Genomic DNA, 15,576 nt, shown 5'->3' on the forward strand with positions numbered 1-15,576 from the left:
CACTTCCTGATTGAGGTAGGGCCTAACGGCTGCAGCCCTGCCTCTCAGCACCGTCTATCAGCGGCGCATCACCGCCTCTCCCCCGCCCCTCTCAGTGAAGGAAGACTGAGAGGGGCGGGGGAGAGGCGGAGATACGCGCGTGAGGCAGGGCTGCAGCGGTTAGCCCTGCCTCAATCAGGAAGCGCAGCCGGCGCTGTATAGAGGAGATTTGGGGGGTAAGGAACCCCGTTTAGCCGCGGGATAGCGGCGTTTTAGCAGGGGCACACATGCCCCTGCTAACTATAAACTCTGAAGCAAGATTTATTCTCGCTTCAGAGTCTCTTTAAAAACGAAAAGACACAAAAAAAAACATTAAAACGACAAACATAGTAGGGTTAAATATATTAAAAACCTAAACGAAAACACTGAACATATAAACATAAACGATAAATATCGTTTTTGAAGTCGGTGCCATTTTTAACACACAAAAACGATAAATGGCGAGCGATAGCGGTTCTCTATGGGGCGCCTTTTTTTAACGCCGGTGCCTGGCGCCATTTTTCACCGCCCCCAATTACACCATGTATGAGCTTAGTTTTTTTAGACCAATTCCAAACACATATACCATCTATTAATTTAGTTATTAGAGTGCCCAAAAATGTGATTGTGGGATGTGAAGCAGTGAATGGAATGTGTTACAGCAGGCTTTCTGAACCAAGGTTCCTTGAGGACTCTGCAGAGGTTCCTTGGCATTTTCCCCATTGTGGGGGAAGTATAATAGAGCACATTATAATAGGTGCTGCTGTAAAAAGAAACACTAAATTGGGAGTCAGAATAATGAGGAGTATAATGAGTGGCAGTGGAATAGGAGTTAGTGAAATGTACAGCCTCACCTACTTTTACAGACCATGCCTCCTGAAAAATAAATAAAGGGGTTCCTCAATAGAGATGTGGCGAACTGTTTGCCCGGCGAACATCTCTGGAGCTCTTACTACTTCCGGGTCGCACTGACCCGGAGTAGTACGCCTGCGCTGCCCGGCTGAGCGCGTCCTAGATCGCGCTTCTGTTGCCGGGCACTCTCTGCGCATGAGCGTGACGTCATTCATGACGCCACGCACATGTGCAGAAAGTGCCCGGCAACAGGAGCGCGATCTAGGACGCGCTCAGCCGGGCAGCGCAGGCGTACTACTCCGGGTCAGTGCGACCCGGAAGTAGTAAGAGCCCCAGGGATTTGGAGATGTTCGCCGGCGAACGGTTCCACCGGCGAGCGGTTCCAGGCGAACTTCCGGTGGTTCGCGTTCGCTTTTTTTCCCACTTTTACGGAAGTTCGGTTCGCCCCCATAGTGCGCCATTAGGGTCAACTTTGACCCTCTACATCACAGGCAGCAGGCACATTGTAGCCAATTAGGCTACACTCTTCCTAGAGCCACTCCCCCCCTTATAAAAGGCAGGCTCCCGGGGCATTACACTCACTTGTGTGCCTGCTATAGTGAGAGAAGGGACAGCTGCTGACTCTCATAGGGAAAGATTAGTTAGGCTCTTGTAGGCTTGTTAGCTTGCTCCTGGCTGATTGTTATTGCTAAAATAGCACCCCTCAACAGCTCTTTTGAGAGCTAATGTTCTCCTGGTGTGTTTTTTGTTGTTGTTGCCCACTGACACTGCATTATGCAGCCCTATCTGTTGCAGCTGAACCTTGGTAATTGCTATTACTGTGCCAGCCAGGCCCTGCCTAACTATCTATACTGGGACACCTACCTATGCCTACCTAACTACTGGGGCACCTACTTACCTATGCGGGGACACCTACCTATGCCTACCTACCTACCTATACTAGGGCACCTACCTATGCCTACCTGCCTATACTAGGGCACCTACCTATGCCTACCTACCTATACTGGGTCTCCTAGCTATGCCTAGCTTACTACTGGGGCACCTACCTATGCCTATCTACCTATACTGGGACACCTACCTATGCCTACCTACCTATACTGGGACTCCTACCCAGTGGTGGACAAAGCCAATGATGGGCCCCTGTGCAGAATGAATAAAGCGGGCCCCATGTGAGTGGGTGTGGTCATAACAGATCATGGTTGGATCCAAACAATGTTAATAAGATTCAAGTACATAAACCTAGGTCACATTCTGTAGGCACTCTATTAATGTAGCACACATTTTAAACTTGTATATGACTGGGGCACAAGTTATTATCACTGTTTCTCTTGAGTTTCAGAGATAGATACATGGAGAAAAGCCTAGCATGGGCTATGTCCGCCTCTGCTCCTACATATGCCTATCTACCTATACAGGGACACCTACCTATACCTAGCTAACTACTGGGGCACCTACCTATGCCTACCTACCTATACTGGGACACCTACCTATGCCTACCTACCTATACTGGGACTCCTACCTATGCCTAGCTAACTACTGGGGCACCTACCTATGCCTATCTACCTATACAGGGACACCTACCTATGCCTACCTACCTATACTGGGACTCCTACCTATACCTAGCTAACTACTGGGGCACCTACCTATGCCTATCTACCTATACAGGGACTCCTACCTATGCCTACCTACCTATTCTGGGACTCCAACCTATGCCTAGCTAACTACTGGGGCACCTACCTATGCCTATCTACCTATACTGGAACTCCTACCTATGCCTACCTACCTATACTTGGACTCCTACCTATACCTACCTACCTATACTGGGACTCCTACCTATGCCTAGCTAACTACTGGGGCACCTACCTATGCCTATCTACCTATACTGGGGCACCTACCTATGCCTACCTACCTATACTGGGGCACCTACCTATGCCTAGCTAACTACTGGGGCACCTACCTATGCCTACCTACCTATACTGGGACTCCTACCTATGCCTATCTACCTATACTGGGACACCTACCTATGCCTACCTACCTATACTGGGACTCCTACCTATGCCTAGCTAACTACTGGGGCACCTACCTATGCCTATCTACCTATACTGGGACACCTATCTATGCCAACCTACCTATACTGGGGCACCTACCTATGCCTATCTACCTATACTGGGGCACCTACCTATGCCTACCTACATACAAGAAGATAATTAGGTCTTTGCTTCATTGTGGACAGACCAAATTTGATCGTCTGGACACTCAGTCACTGTTGTTCTGTGTATCAGCTACCTCAGCCCGACTATATGGGCTTGAAAACCGCCATGGCCTGCACTCTCGCCATGGTGCACACCAGTCCAGCACAGCCGTCATTACGCAAACAGATGTATTACACAGTGAGTTAGGTGTGTCAGTGTGAAGCAGAACTCTATTTACACTCCCTGTTTGATGTATACACATGCAAGATGTTTTAAAGCACTTTAGACCTGCAATTTAGCATTCAATGGGATTTCTGCCCTTAGCTGCTTTGCATCAAATCCAGATTTTTCCCCGGGACTTTTGGCATCTATCCCACTCATCCATGCCCCCCTCCAGGTGTTATACCCCTTGAAACATCTTTTCCATCACTTTTGTGGCCAGCATAAGTGTTTCTAGTTTTCAAAGTTCGCCTCCCCATTGAAGTCTATTGTGCTTTGCGAAAGTTTGCGCGAATCAAACCTTTCGCGGAAGTTAGCGAACCCGGTTCGGGAACCGAAAATCGGAGGTTCGAGCCATCTCTATTCCTCAAGATTAAAACATTGTTTGCAGGGGTTCCTTGAGATCCAAAAGTTAATTGCAGGGTTCCTCCAGGATAAAAAGATTGAGAAAGGCCGTGTTACAGACTCTCACTTTGTCAATTTCTGGTTGGTTATCCAAGAAATACTTAAATTACGGTGACCAGAGGTCCCAGTTTACCTGGGACAGTCCCAGAATGAGGGTGCCTCGCCCCAGGGTCCACAAAAAGTACAAGTACAAAAGGTAATAAAATGTCCCGGCCTGTCACAGCTCCTGTGTCCACTTAGTTGGCTGCCCGCAGCAGCACACACATCTGCCTCCTCAGTGTGCTGTAATAGCTGCAGACACAGCTGTGCGATGTAGCTTCACTCTTAACTGTGCCGATAGGGTTGCAAGCGAATAAAGATGGAGGAAAAGCTGGCACTGCTGCGAATGTTCAATTTATTGCTGAGATATCAAATAGTGCAAAAAGTACAACATCAAAGAAAGCTGTAATTGGTGATGCACATACCATGTGATAAGAGGCGTGGGTGGTGGTGGGTGCTGGGCACAGGATGCCTGACGGCCGTTTTGCGCTGGACAGCGCTTCTACGGAGGCTCCAATTACAGCTTTCTTTGATGTTGTACTTTTTGCACTATTTGATATCTCAGCAATAAATTGAACATTCGCAGCAGTGCCAGCTTTTCCGCCATCTTTATTCGCTTGCAATCAAACTCTATAGCTTGAGCACGCTGAAGAGGTTCGTATGAAGAGGTGTGCTTGCAGTCCATCTACATCCACTGCATGTTTCCAACGTTGAGGCATATATGTCATGCCACTGTAGTGCCAACCGTAACCTCTCTCTGCCCATGCCGATAGGGTTGATGGAGCGAAGTGGAGTGCATGCAGTGGCGTAGCTAAGGAGCTGTGGGCCCCGATGCAAGTTTTACAATGGCACTCTATACATAACAATTGATACGGCGCACCAAAACCTGGCAAAGGCAACTACAGTGTCAGAGGTGCAAGAAGAGGATGGGGAACAGTTTGTTAATGTTTACCAATATTCATAGTATCTATAGAAGTGATTATTATGAGCACAGGACCAATAGAGAGCTAATACTGTAGTTGAGGGAGGGCCCTTCGGGCCCCTCTGGCCCAAGGGCCCCGATGCGGTTGCAACCTCTGCAACCCCTATTGCTACGCCCCTAAGTGCATGCAGATGCTCCAGCTAAACGTGGCTCTTTTTGGGCAGCTGTCTACAAATATATTGACTGCAGTAAGGTATATTTTATGGGTGTGACCCGCTTTGTATATACTTGTGTTCTGAGCAGGGATTACCTGTTCAAGTGTGCAGATAGCTCAGAAGTCATCACCACTGAAGCCTATGGAGAGCACCACATTGCTGTACCTATTCGCGACCATGCAGGAAGAGCCATAGGAGTGCTGGACCTCAACACTGGACATTGCAAGGAGCTCCCCCCTCATGAGTATCAGGACTTGCAGAAGATGTTACAGATGCTGCAGGAAGCTGTCTATGAAATTCTGGATGAACAGCTATTTAAGGATACCCCAAAGAAGGCTCTTTTAGGTAGGCTTGGTACTACTTAGCATATAGAATTGTGTGTGATCTCTTCAGTAGAGAGACACATATGTGGTATCACTGTTGGGGCAAAAAAAGTATTTTTGACTGGTGTAGTGGTTAAGGGCTCTGCCTCTGACGCAGGAGACCAGGGTTCGAATCTCGGCTCTGCCTGTTCAGTAAGCCAGCACCTATTCAGTAGGAGACCTTAGGCAAGTCTCCCTAACACTGCTACTGCCTATAGAGCGCGTTCCAGTGGCTGCAGCTCTGGCGCTTTGAGTCCGCCAGGAGAAAAGCGTGATATAAATGTTATTTGTCTTGTCTTTGTCTTGGTGGCTAAAATAATTCAGGATGTTTCTTTTCTGTCAGGCCCAAGAGAAAAATTAAGATTCAATGGGGCCCAGGGCAAGGTAGTAGCTTTGGCAACCACTATTGGTCTTTTTGGTAAGTTGAGGTGGGAAAGGAGTCAGAAAAGGTGGCAACTGGGTCCTTGACATGAGTAGGCCCCGGTAAAATCGAAGAAAAAAAGCTGCAATTTCGCAATTGCGTACGTGGAAAGCGCGTCGATTTTTACGTGATTTTAATGAAAGTGAATGGGAGCGATTTTAAAAACCACTGATCAAGCACAAAACTCTCAGAAAAGAGCTTCTAGTGTGAATGGGCCCTTAGGGAGAGGGTCGTTTTATAGATTTTAGTAATTCACCAGTGAGTTGCCTAGCTTTTACCTACAAACTTACATAATCAATTTAACCCACAAGATGGCAGCATTGTCCTTAGAGAGAAGGCATTTCTTTACTAAGTAATTCTGCTATCCTGCACACAACCAAAGTAAGGCCTCTTTCCCATGGACTGTGTCCTCAGCCAGCATTTACCAAGCAGCAGTGAGCAGTTACCAGGAAGCAGCTAGCAGTTTGTGAGAGGAATTTCACTGCTTATTAACTGCCTGTGGAAAAGAGGCCTAAGGAATATGCCAGCTATTATTATGGTACACCCTGAGATCAGTTTTAAAAGACTGTGTTCTGTACAGGGCAGTTTCTAGGCTAAATTGCACCCAGGGCGAGGGTGTAAAAATTGACCCCTCTTCCCCCCATCCCCGTGGACTCGCGGACCCTTACTCTTTAGGGACATTCACACAGCTACAGGTCACAAGTACTGGTAGATCTGCCTTCTTTCTAGTGACCAGCCTCTCATCCAGGAGAAAGCAGAGACCAGGAAAACACACAGGCAAAGAAAGCCCGGAAAGCCAACTCCTCCATGGGCACTGCGTACTGACAGCCTGCAGTACCGCTACAGGACATCAGGTGTCATCACGCGATGGTGACGTGATGATGACTTGACGTCTGATGCAGGCAGCCCAGGAGGAGTCAAGGAAGGTGATCTCGCTGGTAATCTTTTTTCTTCTTCCATTTGGCTGCACTGCGCATCACCAGCTCCCTATTGGTTATGTCCTTCTGCCTGCGCCCCCCTTCTTCTACTTGCCAGTCTGCACCCCGGGCGGTCGCCCTGCCCTCACTGCCCAAGAAACAGCCCTGGTTCTGTTACTTACACTGTCCCCAGATATTAGTAGCTGGTTGCAGCACAAAGCTATGACACACCACTCTTCTTCCCCACATGCAATCGAAATAATGTACTGTCTTTCCTAGTCAGATTTCAGTTGATCATTTGATCAGAATTGATTTACGGAAGCTCTGATTTTTATATTAATTTTTATTTTTTATTGAATGTGGTTACTGAACTAAATGCCTAATCAACTATAAAAAAATGTATGACCCCTGTAAGGATTATTACTATTCATGGGATTTATATAGCACCAATATATTATGCAGCGTTGCACAATAAAAAAGGCTACAGGCAATGATAATAGGGGTGACAGACATAATGCAGGTAATAAGCAGTAAGTAGTCCCAATAGTACAAGTTCACATTATTCTGTGAGCAGCACTGGCGTAGCAATAGGGGATGCAGACTTTAGGACCGCACCGGGGCCCTATGGACTTGAGGGGCCTACTAGGGGACCTCCTTCATCCATCTTATTAGCTTTTCATTGTTACTATGCTGCAAAATGAACACCTTTATATGAGCACTGCATAGTGGTAATACTAACAATCTGTGTCCTTACTCTAAATTGACCTCTCTGACACTGCAGCTGTCCTTGATAGGTTTTTGGGCTTCATATCAATAGGGGCTCCATGCAGGGCCAATTCTGGACTTTTTGCCGTCTGAGGCAAACTTGTGAGGATGCCTCTCCCCCTGATAGGTAGTCTGGAGGGGGTAGCAGCCAGGAAGGGGGAGAAGCAGGCACAGCAGTGGGGAGAGTGGTCAGACACCCCCCCTCACCTGGGGCTCCCCCATCCGCGCTCCCCCTCTATCTATTTTTGCTAAATTTAGAGCCAGCAGCGAGCGGGGAAGCAATTACTCACTTCCTTGCATTCCACCGCTCGCTGCGTCACTTCCTGCAATGCCGCCCACTGTACTACAATGGGCGGCCCCCCTCTGACCAAACTCACTTACTAGTGATGGTAGCAAAATTTGTGTTTCATTATATTCATTATTAGCATTTCAGCTAGTTATCAAACACAAGAGGCAATCCCTAAGTTGTCTTTATCTGGTCTTTACTAACCCTGAAACTGATGGTGTTACTGTGTTAGGTAGACACACACATTAACCACAAGTGTCTGTAGACACAAGCTGGAAGAAGGGGACTGATTACAAACTTCCTGTGTACGCCCACAGTGGTAAAGTTGATATCAGCATTCCGGAACCCTTATATACCACTCCTACAGGAATGTGAAAGCTTGGATTAGCTTGAGGTACACCTTCACATTTTTTGATGCCTGAGGGTGGCTGGATTGTACCCAACTGGCCTTTACAGTATATGGCAGTGGCGTAACAATAGGGGATGCAGAAGTTGCGACCTCACCGGGGCCCTTGGACCAGAGGAGCAAAGTCATGCCAATCCCACAATGACTTAAATCTCTGCCTGCCTCCCAAACTTTTCTGTAGGCCCAGCCCCACTTACCACACTAAGGAGGTAGTTACAGTGAACTAATTGCTAACATTGCTAACTGGCCCCTGTGTAGCATACTTGAGTATCTCTACTATTTGTGATGGCTGTGCTAGCCTGTTGTGTATTTGCAGAGGTAGAACAAGTCTCCGGACAGAGGAAAGCGGGAGTCCTATTCCACCGTTTTATGCTGCAGGATCTGAGGCAGTGTGTCAGTAAACTGGATCACCAGTCATTTGCTGAACTGAAGAGCTACAAGGAGCCCCCAGTTATGGTGCACAGCATTCTGAAAGCCATGCTGCTGCTTTTCTGCCCAGAGTGGGCCGAGTCTGAAGAGATTCACAGCTGGAATCAATGTAAACTGGTGGGTTTATGATATTGTTACCTCACAAGCTATATAATCTATGCATAGAAATGTTCTTGTATTGCTAAGTAGCAAAGCAGCCCAAGATGGGATACCTTAAGCTGGCCACTAACGGTCCAATTTCTAGTGAAAAATCGTTCGAGCGATTAGAAATTTTGATCGGACGAAAAATCGTCCACTACACCATCAACTAACCAATCATTGCTTCCTATCTATCACGACCACCAAGAAAATCCAAATTTTCGTTCGACGAAAATTCATTCGGGCGACATTTTTTTTCACTCGTTCATAATCGATTGTGTCCACCAATGGAGATTATTTACAACCAATCCGATCAGAATTTCTGATCGCTCGAACGATTTTTCGCTAGAAATTGGACCGTTAGTGGCCAGCTTTAAGCAGGATCTCAGCCGCATCACATTGTCGTCACGTGGTCCAATCACAGATGCAACACACTGAGCTTTGTGAACACTTAAGGGACACCTGAAGTTAGACGGATATTATTTTCTTTCAAAGTGGGATTGTCAGCCATAAAATCAAATTTAATTTACCCACTGCTCTGTGTTTATTATGCAGTCTACAAACCTGACCCTGCATTGCAAGCATCCCAATATAATCATAACTGTTTCTGCTGTAGTAAATCTTACCTCAGTCAGCCTGGCTCTATTCTGGTTCATTGTTGAGAAGAGGGAAGCTTGTTATCTCCCCTCCCACATCCCTGCACCTTACTGATTGGCTTAGGACAGTTCAGTGTGACATGAGACTGAAAAAGGAAATACATCTCACCCCTCTGCAGAAGCTGGTGAAATACGATCTATGCTGTGCTCACGTGTTCACAAAGAAAGCTAGATAGTTTCTAGGAGAAAAAAAGAGTTTTAGGGGAGGAAATGACAGCAGGATTGGCTTCAGTCAGAGGCAGTAAAGATGGAAAATGACTATTTTCTCTTTATTTACTATATAGAATTCACTGAAATCAAAACGTGGACAGTACAATACATATATTATGAATGTAGAACAAATATTTACTTATATATATGATTTTTTTTCATGGGATAGTATGGCTATCCCTGTTGCTTTAAATTATGCAAATTCCCTGGCTGCTGCTGATCCTGTGTCTCTAAAGGGGCCCACACACCTAATGATTTTCCCGCCGATATACAGCGTTCGATCACTGTGATCGAATCTGCTGTGAAATCGTTGCGCAAACGCTGACAGAACGATCGATTTCCGTCTGAAATCAATTGTTCCCGTCGATTTCCGTCCGTGCGGAAGATTTTGCTCGATCGCCGGCGGGTCGGGAGTGCGTCGATAGCGGCGTTCAAATGCCCGATGACAGACGCTAGCTGCTGCAATACATTACCTGTTCCGCCGGCACGTGTCCCCGCTCTCTCTGCTGTCTTCTTCTCTGCGCTGGGCTCCGAGTCCAGCTGGCTTCACTGAACTTCCTGTCCCGGCAGGAAGTTTAAACAGTACAGCGCCCTCTACTGTTCCCCGGACAGAAGTTCAGTGAAGCCAGCCGGACTCGGAGCCGAGCGCGGAGAAGAAGACAGCGGAGACCGGGGGACTCGCACCGGCGGAGCAGGTAATGTGTAGCTGGCGGGGAAGGGGGGGGGGGGGGGGCTTGGGGGGAGGCCGCAACTGCAGCTTCACAGATGGTGAATCGATTTCATGCTGAAATTGATTCACAATCTGTTTGCAGTAAAGGCAGCCATACGATCCCTCTCTGATCAGATAAGCTGAAATAAATAGAGGCCAGAGAAGGGGGGGGGGGGGGGACTTGACACCCACAAGGCCCCAGGCACTTGCCTAGAGTTGTAGATGATCCTGCTCTGGGTGTCAGGACATGAAAGTGGGTTGGCTGCATATGGAATAGGGGGAAATGGGGGGAGGGGGTTGGGGTACGACTTAAAGCACACCTAAAGTGAATGGATATGGAGGTTGCCATATTTATTTCCTTTTATACAATGCAAGTTGTTTAGCTGTCCTGTGGATCCTCTGCCTCTAATACTTTTAGCCATAGACCCTAAACGAGCATGCAGATCAGATGTTTCTGACTGAAGTCTGACTGGATTTGGCGCATGCTTGTTTCAGGTGGGTGATTCAGACACTACTGATGCATGAAAGATCTGCGGGATGCCAGGCAACTGATATTGTTTAAACGGAAATAAATATGGCAGCCTACACCTCGCTTCTGGTGTCCTTTAATTGTATTGTTGTTCTTGAGAAACAGGTTCTACCTGTCTTTAGATTAATACAAGTCCAATCCAGGAAAAGTGCAGGCAAGTGCTTTGATTAACATTTAGATAAAAGGCAATTTAATTGGGTTGTACCATGTATGGGCTCCTCAAGATTCCCAGCACGTGTGAAGTACTGGGAATGACTGGTTCACTGTCCCCTGTAATATTTGTAGAAAAGTGCCAGTGCTATTTAAGTTTTTAAAATAATGTATGTATAAAACAACTTTACTTTAAAAGTGTACCTGAGATGGAACCATCTCAGGTTCCATACTTACTGTATATACTCGAATACAAGTCGAGTCTGTGTATGAAGGTGCGTACACACGCACTATTGTAACAAACAACGGGTCCATCAGACCCTCCCGCTGGGCGGACGTCCTGCCGACAGTAGGACATGTGTACAGTCTGTCGGCAGACTGATAAGACTGAGCGCTGAGCGGATCTGTAAAAAACAGTCAAATCAGTCTGCCGATAGACTGTGCACACGTCCTACTGTCGGCAGAACCTTAAGTCGACCCCAATATTTAACCCTCTTAAGCTGGAATTTTTAATTGACTGAGTATAAGTCAATTGATTGAGTATAAGTCTACCCAGCAAAGTTAATGGCTGCACTTGGGGATTAGGAAGATTTAACAGCTGCACTTGGGGCTCAGGAGGGGTTAATAACTGCACCACATACAGTATTGCAGCCATTAACCCCTCCTGTCCCTTAAGTGCAGCCAATAACTCCTCCAGACCCCCAAGTGCAGCAATTATTAATTAATTATTCACTCCCCTTCCTGCAGCCCAGTATTCTCCCCCGCCCCTTTCCTTGTTAATTGTTGTGGCCAAGACTTTCAGACCTGTGTTTTCTTGGCATTTCCTTTATCAAGAAAGTGTCAATTGTTGCAAATGGTAATGTCATTGTACACACAATACTTAGTGTGCTCAGTGTTGCCCATGACTCATGTATAAGGCGACCCCTATACTTTGATTTATTGAGTCAGACCTACATTTCTAGACTTAAGCTGGCCATACACTAGGCCGATTCCCACCAGATCGACAGCAGATTCGATCACTGGGATCGAATCTGCTGTCACATCGTTCCCGCAACACGCCGAATTTCGATCCATTTTGTCCGATCCCGTCGATCGCTCAGTGCGGAAAATTACCGTCGATCGCCCGCGGGTAGGGAGCGCGTCGCTAGCGGCGTTCGAGTACCCGACGACCGACGCAATAGAGCCCGCATACATTACCTGCTCCACCGGCACGACTGCTCCCCCGGTCACTGCTGCTCCATCTCCGCGCTGGTCTGGTCTCCGGGTCCGGCATGCTTCACTTCTTCTAACCCGGCAGGAAGTTTAAACAGTAGAGGGCGCTCTACTGTTTAAACTTCCTGCTGGGCAGGAAGAAGTAAAGCATGCCGGACCTGGAGACCAGAGCGGAGACGGAGCAGCGGTGACCAGGGGCAGTCGTGCCGGCGGAGCAGGTAATGTATGCGGCGGGGGGGGGGGGGGGGAGGGAGGGAGCGGCGGCAGCAGCACCACCACAACAGATTGTGAACGGTTTCAAGCTGAAATCGGTTCACAATCTGTTTGCAGTAAAGGTAGCCATACGATCCCTCTCTGATCAGATTCGATCAGAGAGGGATCTATCTGTTGGTCGAATCTGATGGCAAATCGACCAGTGTATGGCTACCTTTTATACTCGAGTATAGACAGCATCGCGGGCTTCCTTAAGCCCCCTAAAGGCCGCTCAGACCCTCGCCATCTCCCTGGATGGCTCCTGTCCCCTACAGTATGACCCGATAGCCTGGTCAAGTCGCGCTCCCATCACCGGGAGTGTTCGTGATTTATCACACTCCCATTACCTTGCACATTCTTTGTAACTGCTTGCCGACCGCGTCACACCGATGGGCGTGGCTGCGGCAGCCCCAGGACCGCCTAACGCCAATTGGCGCAAGGTCCCTGGGGCTGGTTTCGCAGGAGATCGCGTGTGCTCATGCGCATCTCTGCATGAATGACGGTCATCAGTCCCCAAGCGGCGATTGCCATCTAATTAACCTGTACAGTGCTGCGATCTACGGCTGTCCCCTCTGTAGCTGCGGAAGTGATCTGCTGTCATAGACTGAAGCCTATGAAAGCTGATCATGCTGCTGATTGGCTGTTGGGGGGGCGGAGGGAGGGAGGGGGGAGTAAAAGAATAAATAAATAAATAGTAACATTTATTCAAAAAACAATAACATAAATATTTGTAAAAATAAATAAATAAACACAGGCGGCGGGGCGGCGTTAGGGGATCAGACCCCACCAACAGAAAGCTCTGTTGGTGGGAAGAAAAGGGGGGGGGGGAAACACTTGTGTGCTGAGTTGGACGGCCCTGCAGCGAGACCTTAAAGCTGCAGTGGCCTATTTGTTAAAGAATGGCCTGGTCTTTAGGGGGTTTAACACTGCGGTCCTCAAGTGGTTAAGGAAGCCCTAGGTAAGTAAAGAACCTGAGATGTCTTTCATCTCAAGTACACTTTAAATACCTTTCTGCCTAATTTTCTTATGGTCCAACCCCCTCTCCCCCTTTCCCCTTAATTACTAATCAGACAAAACTTTTAATTTCCTAATCTTCTCTAGAATCTGGAACAAGCAAGCCGTATGTTACAGAGTTTTCTCTACTCTCTGACTCTGACTGTACAGTTCCACAGCAATCATTAAATTCTCTAAGTTTCATTTATTCTTTTCAGAAAGTGAACACTGATATGATCCGGAAGATTTTATCTTTTGATCCAACAGCTCAGTCAGTTACAATCAATCCAGAAATCGTGGCAAAATATATCAAAGGTAAATATGATCTACACTAAGGTTGCAACATACACTAACCTATTACTGCAAATGCAATGGATCTGATTCATTTCACCAGTATTGGTGATCACTGGAGAACTGTGAATTGGTAAAATGTAACTGTAAATTAGGGAAATGTATCAGAACATCATTGGAGCCAGGGCCGGCCTCAATTTTCACAATGCCCTGAACAAAACCAAATGTTGGTGCCATTGGCATTTCAACCCTCCCCTCTTACACACTTCCTTTTAGCAGAACTGCCACTAAAGATCGCAACGCCAATACCAGGAACACCGTGTTCTCGGTAGTGACAGGTGTTAGGTAGCCAGGTATGCCTCTAAATATTAGTATCAGAGAGCCCGTATTGAACATAAAACTCTATGTGATTATATCTTCTGGGAAAGTGTGAGTGCAATATTCTTTTATATATAATAAACTGAGACGTTTTTTACGCTATGAGAGGATTTTTATTGAGTTTTTAGACACAGCAAGCCGAGCATAAGGATGGCATCATAGAGTGGTGGAGTTTCATCCAGCTGTTTGCCAGAGTGGTGGGGGACGACCCGGGAACGGTCCCAATGCTGTGATAGACCCACTTGAGGGTCTTCCTAGACGGTGAGTCAGGCACCAAAGGGTGAGGTGGAGGCTGTTCTATTGGCTGTACGCTTGGCACATGGGAACAATAATCTTTTGTACCTATCTGGATGGAATGAGAAGCTGGTTTTTGTGACACTATCTTGGACTGTGTATACATTATATGGACTCTGTGACTGAAATAGTATTATAGAGACTATTGTGGTATATGAGTGTACCACCTTACAATAATAATGTGCAGTATATAAATCTTCTTAGTGTTTTAACAATTTAGTGCTTTGTGCACTGATCACGTAATGAGTGTGCCACCTCTGTGTATTGTTTTATCTTATCAAGAAGAGGAGGCGAACCAGGTATTTTGTTTTGTTTTATTCCTACTACTGGGGGAGCTCAGCCAGTGCACCCGGGTGTCTGGCGCATTTGTGTTTTTGTTTTTACTCTCAGTAATAGGCAGGCCCCTAGTATAGTAGCAGATGTGCCCCCCTCCCTGTACAGGTAGCCAAATGTGACCAAGTATTAGACAGCCCCCTCGGTATAGAAAGCATATTTAACCTAGGTGACCATACCCCAGATAATTGTATTAGGTGGCCTTTGCCTCAGCAATGTAGAGCAGGCACATTAGAGTGTATTACTGTGTATTGCCTGCTTCCTATTTCCTTCCTCAGCGCGCTCCAGCAGCATCCTGTATCTCCCCGCTGGCACCCCTTCACCATTTCCCGCAGGCATGTATGTACTGAAGTAACATGCTAGCAGGTCAAGGGGAAGAGATGCCCAATTTGTCCCTTATAGAAGCCCTTGCCTTGGCATCGTCCAACTTTACTAACACTTCCCTATCTAACATTGTAGGGTTAGTGGTTAAATAAACATTGTCAAAATAAGCAGTTTTTGTGTAATGCATTTTGTCAGAATATATCTAGTATAAGAAGTACTGTGTGGTATATAATGGTGTACACACTTCTTGCAGGTATTCCCAGAGGAGCTGTGTGGAAACAGGGCTCTATCCCTGCAGAGCACTTCTATAACTGGGCTTTCACCTGCCTATCTCTGATGGAACTTACCAAGAAACTCCAAAACTCAAATTTGCCATCCCAAGTCTCCCTACCAGCACCAAACTGAAATCTGAATTAAAATACTGTTCCAGGCATCTCAGGCTGTTGTCTTTAGTTCTTACGAGACTCTCCACGAAAGAAGGCATCACCTATGGTCTGTGTGTCTTCCAGGGCCGGTTTAAGTGGCATGGGGTCCCCAAGGAAAAGGTAACTTGAGGGCCCCCTTCTCTCTCTTCCCCCCCCCCCCAGCAAAGGCAGCCTCTGGGGCCCCTTAGTTGGCAGATCCCCGCACACACCCCTCCCCCGGTAGTCTCTTTCCCC

General features: G+C 47.1%; 1 protein-coding gene across 1 annotated transcript in view; it reads left to right on the forward strand.

Annotated features, from left to right (window-relative positions):
• Positions 1–15,350, forward strand: part of EFCAB5 (EF-hand calcium binding domain 5) — a 57,934-nt gene extending 42,584 nt beyond the window's left edge. Inside the window, exons 18-21 of the mRNA XM_068270327.1 lie at positions 4,951–5,207; positions 8,336–8,565; positions 13,516–13,612; positions 15,171–15,350. Of these exons, the coding sequence (XP_068126428.1) occupies positions 4,951–5,207; positions 8,336–8,565; positions 13,516–13,612; positions 15,171–15,322 (736 nt within the window). The 3' untranslated portion in view covers positions 15,323–15,350. The remainder of the gene's footprint in view (positions 1–4,950; positions 5,208–8,335; positions 8,566–13,515; positions 13,613–15,170) is intronic.
• The last annotated feature ends 226 nt before the right edge of the window (positions 15,351–15,576 follow it).

This window comes from Hyperolius riggenbachi, chromosome 2 (genome assembly GCF_040937935.1).
Source record: "Hyperolius riggenbachi isolate aHypRig1 chromosome 2, aHypRig1.pri, whole genome shotgun sequence".
NCBI classification, from domain to species: Eukaryota; Metazoa; Chordata; class Amphibia; order Anura; family Hyperoliidae; genus Hyperolius; species Hyperolius riggenbachi.